The sequence below is a fragment of the Pantherophis guttatus genome, chromosome 16, assembly GCF_059756535.1.
Source record: "Pantherophis guttatus breed Tessera chromosome 16, ASM5975653v1, whole genome shotgun sequence".
NCBI classification, from domain to species: domain Eukaryota; kingdom Metazoa; phylum Chordata; class Lepidosauria; order Squamata; family Colubridae; genus Pantherophis; species Pantherophis guttatus.
Genome location: NC_142078.1, coordinates 18,996,309 through 19,011,041, shown reverse-complemented (window position 1 = coordinate 19,011,041; position 14,733 = coordinate 18,996,309). Strand labels below are relative to the sequence as shown.

Below are 14,733 nucleotides of genomic sequence, written 5' to 3'. Positions count from 1 at the left end.
GAGGTGCAAGTTTGCCCCCCTGAATTGACAAGATCCCCAGGTCCTCTCTTACCTGTCCCCCAAGGGTGTGGGCCTTCCTTTTTGCGCACCAACAAGTTGAACGCAGCTCATTTACACACCAGCGACCGACTTTTGCATGGCCTGACACAGCTAAATAATTGATTTGCATCTTGGCTGAAAAGAGGAGAAGATCTCTTTTCAAAAAGCTATCGGATCGTTTTTCCTTGTGACCCAAAAGGTCACCACCTGGCTAATCCCATTCAAATTAGATCAATATTTACACACGTACGTACATTTCCCAAAGCCAGCCTCCCTTAGCCACTGTTATTCGTTTAGTGACCGTTCAAAATTATCATGGAAAAAAGCGACTCATGTCTGTGTTTCACACTTACAACAGTTACAGCATCTAACGGGCGTCAAAATTCAAACCTTCAAATTCAAACCTGATCGGGAGGTTCTAACGTAGAGTTTTCTCAGCCATAGCAACTCCAAGATGTGTGGACTTCAATTTCCAGAATTCTGGGAGTTTAAGTCCATACATCTTAAGAGTTGACCAGGTTTATTTATTTATTAAATTATTTACGTCGCCGACGGGAAACTACAATACAATACAATACAATACAATACAATACAATACAATACAATACAATACAATACAATACAATACCAGAGTTGGAAGGGACCTTGGAGGTCTTCTAGTCCAACCCCCTGCTTAGGCAGGAAACCCTACACCGCTTCAGACAAAGGGTTATCCAACATCACAACTTCCTTGTGGCTACACCTCATGCGATAGGAAGTGTAGCTGTCCAAGGTGCTGAAAAGTCACTATTGACACATTGACAAAAAGGCTGAAAAAGTTTCTGGTTTCATGGGACTACAGAAAGCTCAGATTTTTGCCACTTACTTGTTACAAAATATGGAAAGGTAAGATGGCTTCTGAGGATGGCGATTTAGAGTGTGTGGGGGGGTCCCTTTATATACACTTTCAGCTATCCCCCCCACCCCGCTTTAACTGGTTGAGCAACATGGGGGTTGAAATCTAAGACTTCTGGAACGCTTGACGTCCATAAAGTTTGCTTGAACTTTTTAGTTTACATAGAGGGCATATTATTGATGGATGGATGGATGGATCAATAAGGGTCACTCAGACAGCGTAATCAGTGGTCCAATGTAATGAACACTTTTGCTCAATGTTTTATGGCTGAGGATAAATTGATTTCCAAAATTCCCAGTTTGCCCAGCAGAATCAGGATGGTGGGGGATGGCAACCTCGAAAATACCAGCTTTGAAAAGGTGACAGATTGAGAGTTTTATGGATTGATGAATGTTGTTTTACTAAATTTGCCCAATTTCAATTCCATGGAATGCCGGGCCCTGAATTGTGGGTGCACTCTTTTAGAAAGCGTATTTGGGATTCATTGGATCAGAAATGGTGGTCCTAGGGAGCCCCGTTTTCACCCGCTAAAGGTTACAGAATGAGTGTTTTAGGGGTAGGCAAAAGTTGTTTTATTAAATTTGCCAGACCCAGCTCCTGAAATCTGGATTCATCCTGTCAGTTTGAGCCCATTTGAGATATCTTGATTCAAAACCTGTCCTACAGAGCAGCGTTTTTGCTAGTTAAAGTTTATATAAGGAGATAGTTTAGTAGTAGATAGATAAGCTTTCTGCTGTGGGTGTAGTATTTACTTTAGGAGCTTTCCAACATTTCTTGCGTGTCTCATATTACTCCCCCGTTTACTCAGGGTTTCCCCAAAGTTTGCTTTGCAGGGACAGAGTTTATGTCAAGTTTACACATGACTTAAAACAAACCTGTTCGGGCGGGGTAGGAGGGGATCCTGCCCTTTGCACCTTATCCCTGGGTGGCCACTGAGAGATTTGGCAAACCGGGATTGGAAAGGGAAAAACTGATAAGCAGGAAACTGCAGCAAGGCTCGCTGGGAGATGTAGTCAGGAGAGCTTGGGTTGCTTGTTACATCCCACGAAGGTAAACCATCATGAATTCTATCTGGGTCTGCACATGGCTGCTAAGCCCTAAATTAAAGATAAGGCCATTATAGAATCCAGTCATTCAACAAACCCTGATGAATAGTGTGAATGAGTTTTTAATGTTTTTAATGTTTTTTAATGTCTAATTTTAAAATGTTTTTTATAATGATTTTTTAAAACAGTTTTTAGATTTTGTATGTCTTGTTTTTACTTTGGCTGTTCACTGCCCTGAGTCCTATATTGGAGAAGGGCGGTATAGAAATTTAATTTAAACAAATAAAATGTATTGTGAGCCGCCCTGAGTCTTCGGAGAGGGGCGGCATATAAATTGAATTAATCAAATTAAATTAAATTAAATCCAACAAGCCACAACTCAACAAGCCAGAATCCAGCAGCCCCATAATCCAACAAACCAGGGGTCTCCAACTTTGGCAACTTTAAAGCCTGGCGGACTTCAACTCCCAGAATTCCCTAACCAGCTAACCCTAACCCTGTTGTAGACTTGAAGTCCCAGAATTCCCCAAGCAGCCAGTTACCAAAGCTGGAGACCCTAGAACAGTGTTTCTCAACCTTGGAAGCTTGAAGATGGGTGGACTTCAACTCCCAGAATCCCCAGCCAGTCTCTCTCTACTCGTCTTGCTGGTGTTGCTGGCTGGGGGTTTCTGGGAGTTGAAGTCCACCCATCTTCAAGCTTCCAAGGTTGAGAAACACTGCCCTAGAAGGTCCCTTCCAACTCCGATTGAACCCATCCTGCCAGCCATCGTGGTTTAGAACAAGCCACGATGGGGGGGAGACTCCCCCCGCCCAACCCTGGGAATCCTGGGTTGCACGGGGAGCTGCCATTCTCGGGCCGGCCACCAGAGGGCGCGGGGCGGCCTGGAGCAAGAGGTGGGCGCCTGCGCGGAGAGAGAGCCGGGGGCGGAAGCGGCGCCGCGGGGCGTGCCGGGAGTTGTAGTCTGGGGCGGCGGGAGCGGGGGCCGCCATGCTGCTGGCGTTGGTGGCGTTGGCGGCGGCGGGGGCGGCGGGGGCGCTGGAGCCGGTCAGCGTCAGCCTGGCTATCGGGGCGGCCTCCGTGCTGAGCGGCTACCTGGCCAAGCCCCGCTTCTACTGCGCCTTCGTGGAGTGCTGCCCCCCCGACGACCACCGACCCGACCCCGCAGGTATTGGGGGGGGGGACTCCATCTCCCATGCTCCCCGGCACCCCTGCTTTCAGGGTGTAAGGAAGGACTCCAGCTCCTATCCTCCCCAGCGGCCTCCGCCCTTGTTTGTTGCCTAAGGGTGTCGGAGGTGGGGGGGGCAACTGGTCTTCCCCACAAATGGCTCCATGGAAGCCTGGGAATACACTACCCATCCTCCCCAGCCCCCCCCCCTCTGCAGCTGTTTGAACTCTTCAGTGTATAGGAATCCATTTGTAGTGGAGTTAGGAAAAGGAGGATTATGAAAAGACTCAAAGGTTTAGGGTTGCTCACAGTCCTTCCTTTTCCTTCCTTCCCTCCCTCCTTCCTTCCTTCCTTCTCTTCCTTTTCCCTTCCCTTCCTCCCTCCTCCCTCCCTCCCTTCCCATTTCTTTCCTTCCTTCCTTTCCATTTCTTTCCTCCCTCCCTCCCTCCCTCCCTCCCTTCACATTTCTTTCCTTCCCTCCCTCCCTCCCTCCCTCCCTCCCTCCCTCCTTCCTCCCTTCCCATTTCTTTCCTTCCTTCCTCCCTCCCTCCCTCCTTCCTTCCTTCCTTCCCTCCCTCCCTCCCTTCCCATTTCTTTCCTTCCTTCCTTCCTTTCCATTTCTTTCCTTCCTTCCTTCCTTTCCATTTCTTTCCTCCCTCCCTCCCTTCCCATTTCTTTCCTTCCTTCCTTCCTTTCCATTTCTTTCCTTCCTTCCCTTCACATTTCCTTCCTTCCTTCCTTCCTTTCCATTTCTTTCCTTCCTTCCCTTCACATTTCCTTCCTTCCTTCCTTTCCATTTCTTTCCTTCCTTCCTTCTCTTCCTTTTCCCTTCCCTTCCTCCTTCCCTTCCCTCTCTCCGCAGCCCTGCAGCAGTCCCTGAACGAGAGGCTCTTCGGCCAGCACTTGGCCCAAGAGGTCATCCTGAAGGCGCTGACCGGCTTCATCCACAACTCCAACCCGAAGAAGCCGCTGGTCCTCTCGCTGCACGGCTGGGCCGGGACGGGCAAAAACTTTGTCAGCCAGATCATCGCCGAAAACCTTTACCCGGCCGGACTGAAGAGCACCTTCGTGCACCTGTTTCTTTCCACGCTGCATTTCCCGCACGAGCACCTGGTCCCTCTCTACAAGGTGAGAGCAAACTCGGAGTTGCTTCAGCTGGGTGCCAAAAAGAGGCACTTTTTGCAGAATCTTTGTCAGAATTACAGCCGCTTCTAGGCTGGCGTTGTGTCCATTTTACAGACAGGCCAAGTGAGAGCAAGTCTTGCATCCCTGAGAATTGTGACTAAGGAACCCAACAGTAGGATTTCCCCCCCCCCCAACCCACTCCCCACTATTAGGGGTAGGAAAGGAGCTGGGAACCAATGGTAGTTGTCATGGCTTGGTGGCATCTCCAGGACTCGTGTGACGCTGGACAGCCAAGCAGGAAATGCTATTTCTTTGTCCTCTGGTCATCTCCTGGGAGAAAGCAAAAAACAACAACAACAACAACAAAAAACAAGCTGAGCTGGTTCTACAGAGCATTGAAATCCCCTTTTGTTAATAATAATAATAATCTTGTGACTTCTAGAAAGGACAAAGCAGTTGGAAGGAGGAAGCTGCGAAGAATAGAAAGCAAAACTTTTAAATGTTCTGGGTATTTAAAGTTAAGGATTCTAGTCTGGATTTATAGGCAGACCTACAAGCACAATGTATGTTGCTAAGCAAGATAGTTGTTAGGTGAGCTTTGGCCCATGTTACAACCTTTCTTGCCACCGTTGTTAAGTGAATCACTGCAGTTGATGAGTTAGTAGCCCGGTCGTTAAGTGAATCTGCCTTCCCCATTGATTTTGTTCGTCAGGAGGTCACAAAAGGGGATCACATGACACACACACACCCGGGACCCTGCAACCGTCATAAATATGAGTCGGTTGCCAAGTGTCTGAATTTTTATCACGTGACTATGGGGATCATAGCCATAAGTGTGAAAAAATGTCACACAAAGGTCGTAAGTGAATTTTTTTTTTTTTTTTTAATTTGATTTATATGCCGCCCTTCTCCGGAGACTCAGGGCGGCTTACAGTGCGCTAAGCAATAGCCTTCATCCTTTTGTATATTTATACAAAGTCAGCTTATTGCCCCCACAAACTGGGTCCTCATTTAACCTACCTTGGAAAGGATGGAAGGCTGAGTCAACCTTGAGCCTTGGAGAGATGAGCTGCCTCCTGGAATACGATTGATCCCGGACCTCCGGACCTTCCGTAAAGCCCTGAAGACGTTTTTATTTCATCAAGCCGGCCTAGCCTAAATGGTTTTTAATTGGGATTTTAAATTTTATGGATTTGGGGTTTTAAATTTGGGTAGCCAATGATCTAATTCTTTTAATTATCTTAACTTTTGCATTTGTATGTTTTTTAATTTTGGCTGTTCACCGCCCTGAGTCCCTTCTGGGAGAAGGGCGGTATACAAATTAAATTAATAAAATAATAAATAAAAAAATATTCGAACCAGCAGTAAATTGCAGGCAGCTGTGTTAATAACAGGGTGCTTTAAACCACTGTAGTACCAAGGCTCTTAAAAATGGACATAAGTCACTTTTTTCCAGTGCCGTTGTAACTTTGAACAGTCAGTAAACGAACCGTTACAAGTTGAGGATTGCCTGTGTTGAATTTCACCAAAGCATCTTGAGTTAGGCGATGGAATCTGGAGAATGGATCCCATTGCCTTCCGATCGAAACGGGGAGGTGAATCTTTGCACGAACTTTTGACTCCTTCTGCTTTCCAGGACCAGCTGCAGAAATGGATCCGGGGCAACGTCAGCACCTGCGCGAAGTCCGTCTTCATCTTTGACGAAATGGATAAGTTGCACCCGGGGCTGATTGACGCCATCAAACCCTTCCTGGATTACTACGAGCAGATCGACGGCGTGTCGTATCGGAGAGCCATCTTCATTTTCCTCAGGTGCTGGCAGATCTGCCAACGGAGTTAATCAGAGTTGGTTATAACCGGAGTGGAAGGGCCGGATTTTTAATGCTGGTTCTTTTCAACCTCTGATTCCTAACAGTAACGCGGGAGGCGACCTGATCACAAGAGTCGCGCTAGAGTTTTGGAAGAGCGGCCGAGAGAGGGAACAGATCCAGTTGAAAGATTTGGAAATGGTCTTGTCCTTGGGCGTTTTCAACAACCGGAACAGTGAGTAGTGATCTTGGATTGATTTGCCCTCTGTTGCCTGTTTTCACCTCCCAAATCCCACGCAAAAAAGCCAGGTTTTTATTTTTTATTTATTTATTTTTTTAAAAAAAGTTTTTTATTTTACACACATTAAAACAAACACATTAAAACACACACATAACAAACAACACATATATACATATCATTTTTCCATTGTTAACAGCTCGTTTAAGGTGATCCTTTTTTATTATATTACATATTATTCTAACTTTATCTTAATCTACTTAGGTATTCTAATTTCTTTTATATCGACTTCTTTTTACTTTGATCTTCAGCACATTCAAGCAATATTATCACAAAAATAAACAATAAAATATTATTTCAATTCCCCCTTTTTTCCTTTTTTCTTTTTTTTCATTTTCCTTTTTCCTTTTCTCACACCACTCATACCATCTGTACCATACTCTATACTAATCCGTGTCCTCTCTTTCCTTAAATTCCTTTGTAAGCTTGTCCATCTCTGTGCATTCGAGGATTTTTTTAATTAAATCCTCTCCTGTTGGTGGACATTCCTTCTCCCAGTTTTGCGCATATATTATGCGAGCTGCTGTTAATATATGTAGTGTTAAATATTGTATTTCTTTAGTAAAGTTTTCTATTGGAATCTATCCAAAAGCCAGGTTTTTAAATACCAAGATATGTCTTTGTTAATTGGGCATATCTGTATATTGTCAGTTCCCAGGGTGGCTGAAAGAGTCTTGAAACTGGGGAAAGAAGAAAGATAGATGGATGGACAGATGGACAATGGAAAGGAAGGGAAGAAAAAAGGGAGAGAAAGCAAGGGAGGGAGGGAGGAAAAGAGGGAGAGAAAGGGAGGGAAGGAAAGAAGGGAGAATGGGGGAGGAAGAAGGGAGGGAGGGAGAAGAGAGGGGAAGAAAAGAAGGGAAAGGAAGGAAGGAAGGAGGGAGACAAAGGGGAAAGGGAGGGAGGAAGGCCAGTAGAGAAAGTTTCATCCAACCTCAGTACCTGAAAAGACGGGGCAAAGACAGAAGTTTTCAACCAGTACCTTCTGGAAACAATCATAGACATCTTCCAGATCTATTTAGGGAGAACATTGCAGGAAGATGAGGGAGCCACCACTGATAAGGCCCCGCTATGAATCCCTACCTTGGCATGCGTAGCAGGAGGTCTTTAGCGATCATAAAGAAAACGGGTGGTGGGCCACGTGCGCTTTCCTTCCAGACCTTCCCCCTTTCCAAACCTCTCGTCTCTTCCCGCAGGCGGCCTGTGGCACAGCAGCCTGATTGACCGAAACCTCATCGATTACTTCGTGCCTTTCCTTCCCTTGGAGTACAAGCACGTCAAAATGTGTATCCGGGCAGAGATGAAATCGCGCGGCAACTTCGTCGACGAAGAGATCGTCGAAAACGTGGCCGGAGAGATGACCTTTTTCCCCAAAGACGAGAAGATTTACTCGGACAAAGGCTGTAAAACCGTGCAGACTAAGCTGGATTTCTATTAAGGATTTCTATTTTTTTAAGGGTCCCCAAAAGAGGAGGAGAAAATATTTGCAACAATTTCCTCTGTTTATGCACATTTTGTAAAAAATGCGAAAAAAGAGGCAGTCTCTGGATATGCACTTTTAAAAAAGTTTCGGGAGTTGTTTTCACAGCCCCTTGGAAGCTTTGGGGGCATCGTTCCCTCTTCCCCAGATGTGGTCACCTCGAAAATATTGCTTTGGGCATCTTCCACTGTGCTGCACTTTTTAACACTCACTAAAGGGGGAGGGGGTTGTAGAAGATATAATTCAATCTATTGGGGGGATTGAAGAGAGCTACTCAATTTGATGATTCCTAACAGTCCGAAGGAAGTAAACAGATGTCTGAGCTGACCAGCTGTGAACTAAAACCACTAAATGTTGTTACATGAGATCTGTCTTCCTATCTCACCCCATGCGTAACACCCCCCCACCCAAAATACTTTTTGAGAATTTCAGGTTAGAGAAAGGTCAAAACCAGAGTGTGCCTTCTTAGGTCAATATTGATGAATGTCACATTGTAGAGATGGTGTCAATTCAGTATCTGAATTGTGTCAATACAATATCTTGTAGGTCAATTTCATAAAATAGTTCATAAGCCTCTTGAGACTATGCTCAAGGACCTATTCGATTGGGGGGGGGAGTAGTTTCTCCTTTATCTGACAATCATTCTTTTCCCTGGATCAGGCTCCTGGTCCTCATGAAGTTTAGGGATGGAAAAATAGCTCATAACCCTCTTGAGATGATAGAGGGGTGCAGCTATGCTTAAGGAACCATCCAGTATGAAACAAAAAATGTATAAGTCTTCCCTTTATCTGGCACTCACCTTTTTCTTCAGACCAAGCTTCCCATCCTCACGAGGTTTGTACAGAAGATGATTTTCCTACGGATAGGCTGCTAAGAATCCCCATTTAGGGTTTTTGTTTTTTTAATAGTTGCAACTCCAATGGTCACTGATGCGACTTTCTGTGGTTTGCAAACCTGTTAGCTAAAATCCAAAAACGTGGCAAACAGGGTGTGTAATTTACTTAAGCCATCTCACATTTTTTAACAGGAGCAGCTTTAAAGAAATGTATTTTTATAATGACTGTTTTATATGTAGAACACTAGAGTTATTATACAATTGAATGCAACTAGGGGGGGGCAAATGAGAATTATAATAAATGAGTAATGAAGAAGATTTGAGTTGAATCTTGCTTTTTTTCCAGTTCCTTGTCTATTACAATTTTTCCTAACCTGCATCAGGACATAAACTCCTTCTGGCACAGTGCCAAGTCTTCCCAGGGACTGCCTGGTGGTCCAAAACCCCCAATGGCATTTTTACACGAATTTGGCACAGTGCCAAGTGGTCCAAAACCCCCAATGGCATTTTTACACGAATTTGGCATTGTGCCAAGTGGTCCAAAACCCCCAATGTCATTTTTACACGAATTTGGCACAGTGCCAAGTGGTCCAAAACCCCCAATGTCATTTTTACACGAATTTGGCACTGTGCCAAGTGGTCCAAAACCCCCAATGTCATTTTTACACGAATTTGGCACTGTGCCAAATGGTCCAAAACCCCCAATGTCATTTTTACACGAATTTGGCACAGTGCCAAGTGGTCCAAAACCCCCAATGCCATTTTTACACGAATTTGGCACTGTGCCAAGTGGTCCAAAACCCCCAATGTCATTTTTACACGAATTTGGCACAGTGCCAAATGGTCCAAAACCCCCAATGCCATTTTTACACGAATTTGGCACTGTGCCAAGTGGTCCAAAACCCCCAATGTCATTTTTACACGAATTTGGCACTGTGCCAAGTGGTCCAAAACCCCCAATGTCATTTTTACACGAATTTGGCACTGTGCCAAGTGGTCCAAAACCCCCAATGTCATTTTTACACGAATTTGGCACTGTGCCAAGTGGTCCAAAACCCCCAATGTCATTTTTACACGAATTTGGCACAGTGCCAAGTGGTCCAAAACCCCCAATGCCATTTTTACACGAATTTGGCACTGTGCCAAGTGGTCCAAAACCCCCAATGTCATTTTTACACGAATTTGGCACAGTGCCAAATGGTCCAAAACCCCCAATGCCATTTTTACACGAATTTGGCACTGTGCCAAGTGGTCCAAAACCCCCAATGTCATTTTTACACGAATTTGGCACTGTGCCAAGTGGTCCAAAACCCCCAATGTCATTTTTACACGAATTTGGCACTGTGCCAAGTGGTCCAAAACCCCCAGTCATTTTTACACGAATTTGGCACAGTGCCAAGTGGTCCAAAACCCCCAATGTCATTTTTACACGAATTTGGCACAGTGCCAAATGGTCCAAAACCCCCAATGCCATTTTTACACGAATTTGGCACTGTGCCAAGTGGTCCAAAACCCCCAATGTCATTTTTACACGAATTTGGCACTGTGCCAAGTGGTCCAAAACCCCCAATGTCATTTTTACACGAATTTGGCACAGTGCCAAATGGTCCAAAACCCCCAATGTCATTTTTACACGAATTTGGCACTGTGCCAAGTGGTCCAAAACCCCCAATGCCATTTTTACACGAATTTGGCACAGTGCCAAGTGGTCCAAAACCCCCAATGCCATTTTTACACGAATTTGGCACAGTGCCAAGTGGTCCAAAACCCCCAATGCCATTTTTACACGAATTTGGCACTGTGCCAAGTGGTCCAAAACCCCCAATGTCATTTTTACACGAATTTGGCACTGTGCCAAGTGGTCCAAAACCCCCAATGCCATTTTTACACGAATTTGGCACTGTGCCAAATGGTCCAAAACCCCCTGAAGCCTCAAAGATGGCCTCCAGCCAGACACATGGTTGGAAAAAATGAGAAAAAAACCACGTAGATTTTAAACCAGAGATTTTTTTTTATTGGGGATTGTACCTGAAATATAAAATAGAGAATTGAGATATCTGATTGTGAATGTATTAACAGTGGCTAGTCTTAATTAATAGTACATTTCATAATTCTTACCTTAAATCCTCACAATTAACAATACTTAACCTTGAATCACCTATCTCCCCTATTACCATCTTATCAAAAGTTTACTCTTATTTATTTAATCAAAACAATTACCCTTCTATTAACCCACTTTAAGTCACGATTCAATTCATAACTCATATTACATTTCACAATTCTTGGCCTAAATCCTCACAATAAACAATACAAATCAAACATGTTTATATTTCAAAAATCTTATTTCCCTCTCTAAAACTTCCCCACATTTATGGTTGCTTCGTATAATGCTCATTAAATCTTTATTTCATTACTTCACCAAACTTAGATCCTATCTCTAATCCCCAAAATATAGCAATTTACCATTGAAACCTAATTCTTAATTCAAATAGAACTACAATACAATTTCCAATTATTTCCCACAATTCCATCTCTGTAATCGTCTCATTTATATAAGCCAGTTTAAGTAATTCTTATTTGTAATTCATAGTCCTATATTATTTCACTCTTTCTTTCTTTTTTGCTTAGATATATTATCAAAGTACTGAAAATATTAAAATATTAAAGTTATTGAAACTATTCAAATTATTACCATTGTTATAGATATTTGAACAATATCCCAATTTTTTTAGGCATCAATTATTCTCAATACCATATAACATCATAATAAACATTGATTCATTATGTCCATTGATACATTTTCTTTTAACAGTCTATTTCTCATATATTAAAGCTATATTATATATCCATATTTCAATTTTAAGTATCTGTAACATATTCTTCTCATATTTCTGTTATTAATCTCATTATTAATCTCAATATAATTATTTTATAAATCAAAGTCCTGGACTTTTCTATTCTACCCCCTATTCCCCAATTCTTTCACTGTTAATCCCAGTGTAATCATCTTTATAACTATTGTTATTCACAATATCATCTCTAAAAACCTCCTTTTTATTATTACTATCCTGTACATTACTTATTCATAATAAGGGGGGTGGGAGAGAGAGAGTGTTGCAAACCACCCCCAAATCCATTCTGCAGCCATTTCCATTTCGACAATACTGTTTCTGGGATTAACAGAACCGGTCCAAAATGGAAGAACTGTCTAGTTCAGATGTTTTTTCCTCCTTTTCTTGGTCGTCCCGTCACCAACATTCTCTCCGCCGTCCGTTTCTCGGGCTTGGTCAGCGTTTGCGGATCAAAATGTCCCAGCTATCCTTCCAACGTAGAGCTTGTAACTCCGATTTTGAGAGTGCCGGGTCTCCGTAGGTAAGTGGGCTGAACGTGTGGTACGTCAGGTAGACGGAAGACATCCAGGCCACCACCAAAGCGCCGTGCATGCTCTTGGAGAGCCTGGATCTGTGGGAGTGAAGAGAGAGACAAGCATTAAAAAAGGAGATTGAGCCTCTAGAAAGAATGCAGAGAAGAGCAACCAAGATGATCCGGGAGGGTGAAAAAGAGGAAGACTGGTTGCTGGAATTGGGTATGTTTAATTTAATGGGATTTGGGTATTTAAATTAATGGAATTGGGTGTGCTTAATAAAGGGACGTGGTGGCTCAGTGGCTCAGACGCTGAGCTTGTCAATCGAAAGGGTCGGCAGTTCGAATCCCGAGTGCCGCGTAATGGGGTGAGCTCCCGTGACTTGTCCCAACTTCTGCCAACCTAGCAGTTCGAAAGCACGTTAAAAAAAAAACGCAAGTAGAAAAATAGCCTGGTCGTAAATATGAGTCAGTCGCCAAGCATTCTGAGTTTTGACCAGGTGCCCATGGGGGATGCTGCAGCAGTTGTTAAATGTGAAAAAAGGTCAGGGGTCATTTTTTTCCCCCCATGCAAGTTGTACGTTCTAATGGTCACTCAACGAACGGTCGTAAGTCAGGGACCATGTGTATGTCTCTTTGTGCTGTCTTTCTTCTGCTTTGCTTCTGATTATTATTTTAAAAGCAATTTAAAAAAAATGATGATGGAAACCAAGGGAAGAAGACAGGCGAGGTTGGGTGTCCTACCTGCAAAGGAAGTCGCTGGCGTGCTGCAGAATGACGGGGATCAGGAGGATTTGGAAAGTGACGGCCGGCAGGTAATGGTAAAGGAAGAGGTTCTTCTCCATCAGGAAGAAAGGCAGGTAGTTCGCGGCCCATCCGCCCACGCAGATCCCTCCGGCCAGGAGCCACTGCTGCCAAGGCTCTGCAGAGGAACGGGACGGGGAAACGGGCAGGTCAGTTGCTCAGCCAGAGAAAAATGCCAGGACGGGGCAACAAGAAATGGACAGAGGCTCTTTATAGGTTAGCATTTTTTCAAGATTTACTAGATTTGGGTGAACAAATGCTGATTGAAAGCCAGTCTGGCGTTTTCATGTCATACAGTTCTACAGAGCAACTATTGAGCCTGTCATCTGCACCTCCATCACTGTCTGGTTTGGCTCTGCAACCCAACAAGACAGACACGGACTTCAGAGGATCATTAGAACTGCAGAAAAAACCATGGCTACCCACCTGCCTTCCATGGAGGACCTGCATACTGCACGAGTCAAAAAGGGGGCTGGGAAAATATCTGCAGACCCCTCGCATCCTGGACATCAACTGTCTCAACTCCTACCCTCAAAACATCAAGCCGGCCTAGCCTAAATGGTTTTTTAATTGGGATTTTAAATTTTATGGATTTGGGGTTTTAAATTTGGGTAGCCAATGATTTAATCCTTTTAATTATCTTAACTTTTGCATTTGTATGTTTTTTAATTTTGGCTGTTCACCGCCCTGAGTAGAAGGGCGGTATACAAATTAAATAAATAAATAAATAAATAAATAAAAACGACGCTATAGAGCACTGCGCACCAGAACAACTAGACACAAGGACGGTTTTTTCCAAACGCCATCACTCTGCTCAAGAAATAATCCCCTCAACACTGTCAAACTATTCACTAAGGCTGCACTACTATTAGTCTTCTCATCGTTCCCACCACCCATCTCTTCAGTCCAGTCCAGTCTAGTCCAGTTCAGGGTCGTTCAGTGTCCAGTTGAGGTCTGAACTGGACTGGACTGAAGGAAAGTCAGGTAAAGGGAAGACCGGAGAGGACACCACCGACCTGCCCTTCCCTTCAGCCCTTCAGCCGCCGCTCCGGGTGCAGCCTCCGCCTCCAAAGGGGCCAGTGAGGAGGCCCTTCAGAGGCCATGGTGGTGGAGGCTCCCTCGCCAACCTCGGCGCCAAAACTCCGGCCAGCCCGCCAACCAACCAACCGGGGGCCTCGTCGTGGAAATCTCCACAGGCCTCCTCGACGGAACCTTCCTCCCCCTTCCCTCAGCGTTTACAGGTAGGGCCGCCATCTTGGGCATGCGCAGAAGAAGAAGAAAAAAAAACTGCGCGGAGTGGCTTATTCTCCATCCCTCCGATTCTTCCCTTTGAGGGAGGCCCGCAGCGGCCGCCGAAGAGGCTGCCGGGAATGGAGAGGCTTCCTTCCTAATAGGGCACCGAGGATGGGGAAAACAGGGACTGCTGCCCTCCTGTGGCCAGGTATGGCCATGGCAGTTTTTATTTTTTTTCTAAGGTGTAGCAGAAAAGGTTACTGGATAAATCAAAGAGATTGGATAAAATAGAGATAGAAGATGAATAGATGATTGAGGAGGGAGATGGAAAATAATTTTGTGAAAAGTGAAAGAATAATTTCACCGGAGGTTTATTTTTGTGGAACAGGACGTTTCCGAATACACCAAAACCCCAAATCCTCACCCAAGATGGTCCTTGTTGACGTAAGCCAGGAGCAGAAGGGCAGGGTGCCCACCAGGTCCAAGCTCCCGATGGCACGATCACAAATATAGTCAGCAAAAATTGTGGTCACATAATTATAAGGGGACAATGTCTACAGCCTATAAGGAGAATTTGTATGTTTTACCCCGTGAGGATAGCCAGAATGTTCAAGAACAAATCGGAGAAATGCTGGAAGTGT

At 44.4% G+C, this 14,733-nt stretch overlaps 2 protein-coding genes across 2 annotated transcripts; one reads left to right on the top strand and one right to left on the bottom strand.

Annotated features, from left to right (window-relative positions):
• The first annotated feature begins 2,873 nt into the window (after positions 1-2,873).
• LOC117659365 (torsin-1B-like) lies at positions 2,874-9,008 on the top strand. Its single transcript, XM_060683870.2, has 5 exons — positions 2,874-3,146; positions 4,009-4,274; positions 5,908-6,083; positions 6,187-6,314; positions 7,574-9,008. Exons 1-5 carry the CDS (start codon positions 2,969-2,971, stop codon positions 7,813-7,815), a joined length of 990 nt encoding a protein of 329 aa, XP_060539853.2. The 5' UTR covers positions 2,874-2,968; the 3' UTR covers positions 7,816-9,008.
• Positions 9,009-10,683: 1,675 nt separating this feature from the next.
• On the bottom strand, positions 10,684-14,203 carry LOC148111823 (protein O-mannosyl-transferase 1-like). The gene is made up of 3 exons (XM_087879611.1): positions 13,876-14,203; positions 12,800-12,977; positions 10,684-12,154 (listed from the first exon to the last, which is right to left on the bottom strand). Exons 2-3 carry the CDS (start codon positions 12,898-12,900, stop codon positions 11,980-11,982), a joined length of 276 nt encoding a protein of 91 aa, XP_087735737.1. The 5' UTR covers positions 12,901-12,977; positions 13,876-14,203; the 3' UTR covers positions 10,684-11,979.
• Positions 14,204-14,733: the final 530 nt, after the last annotated feature.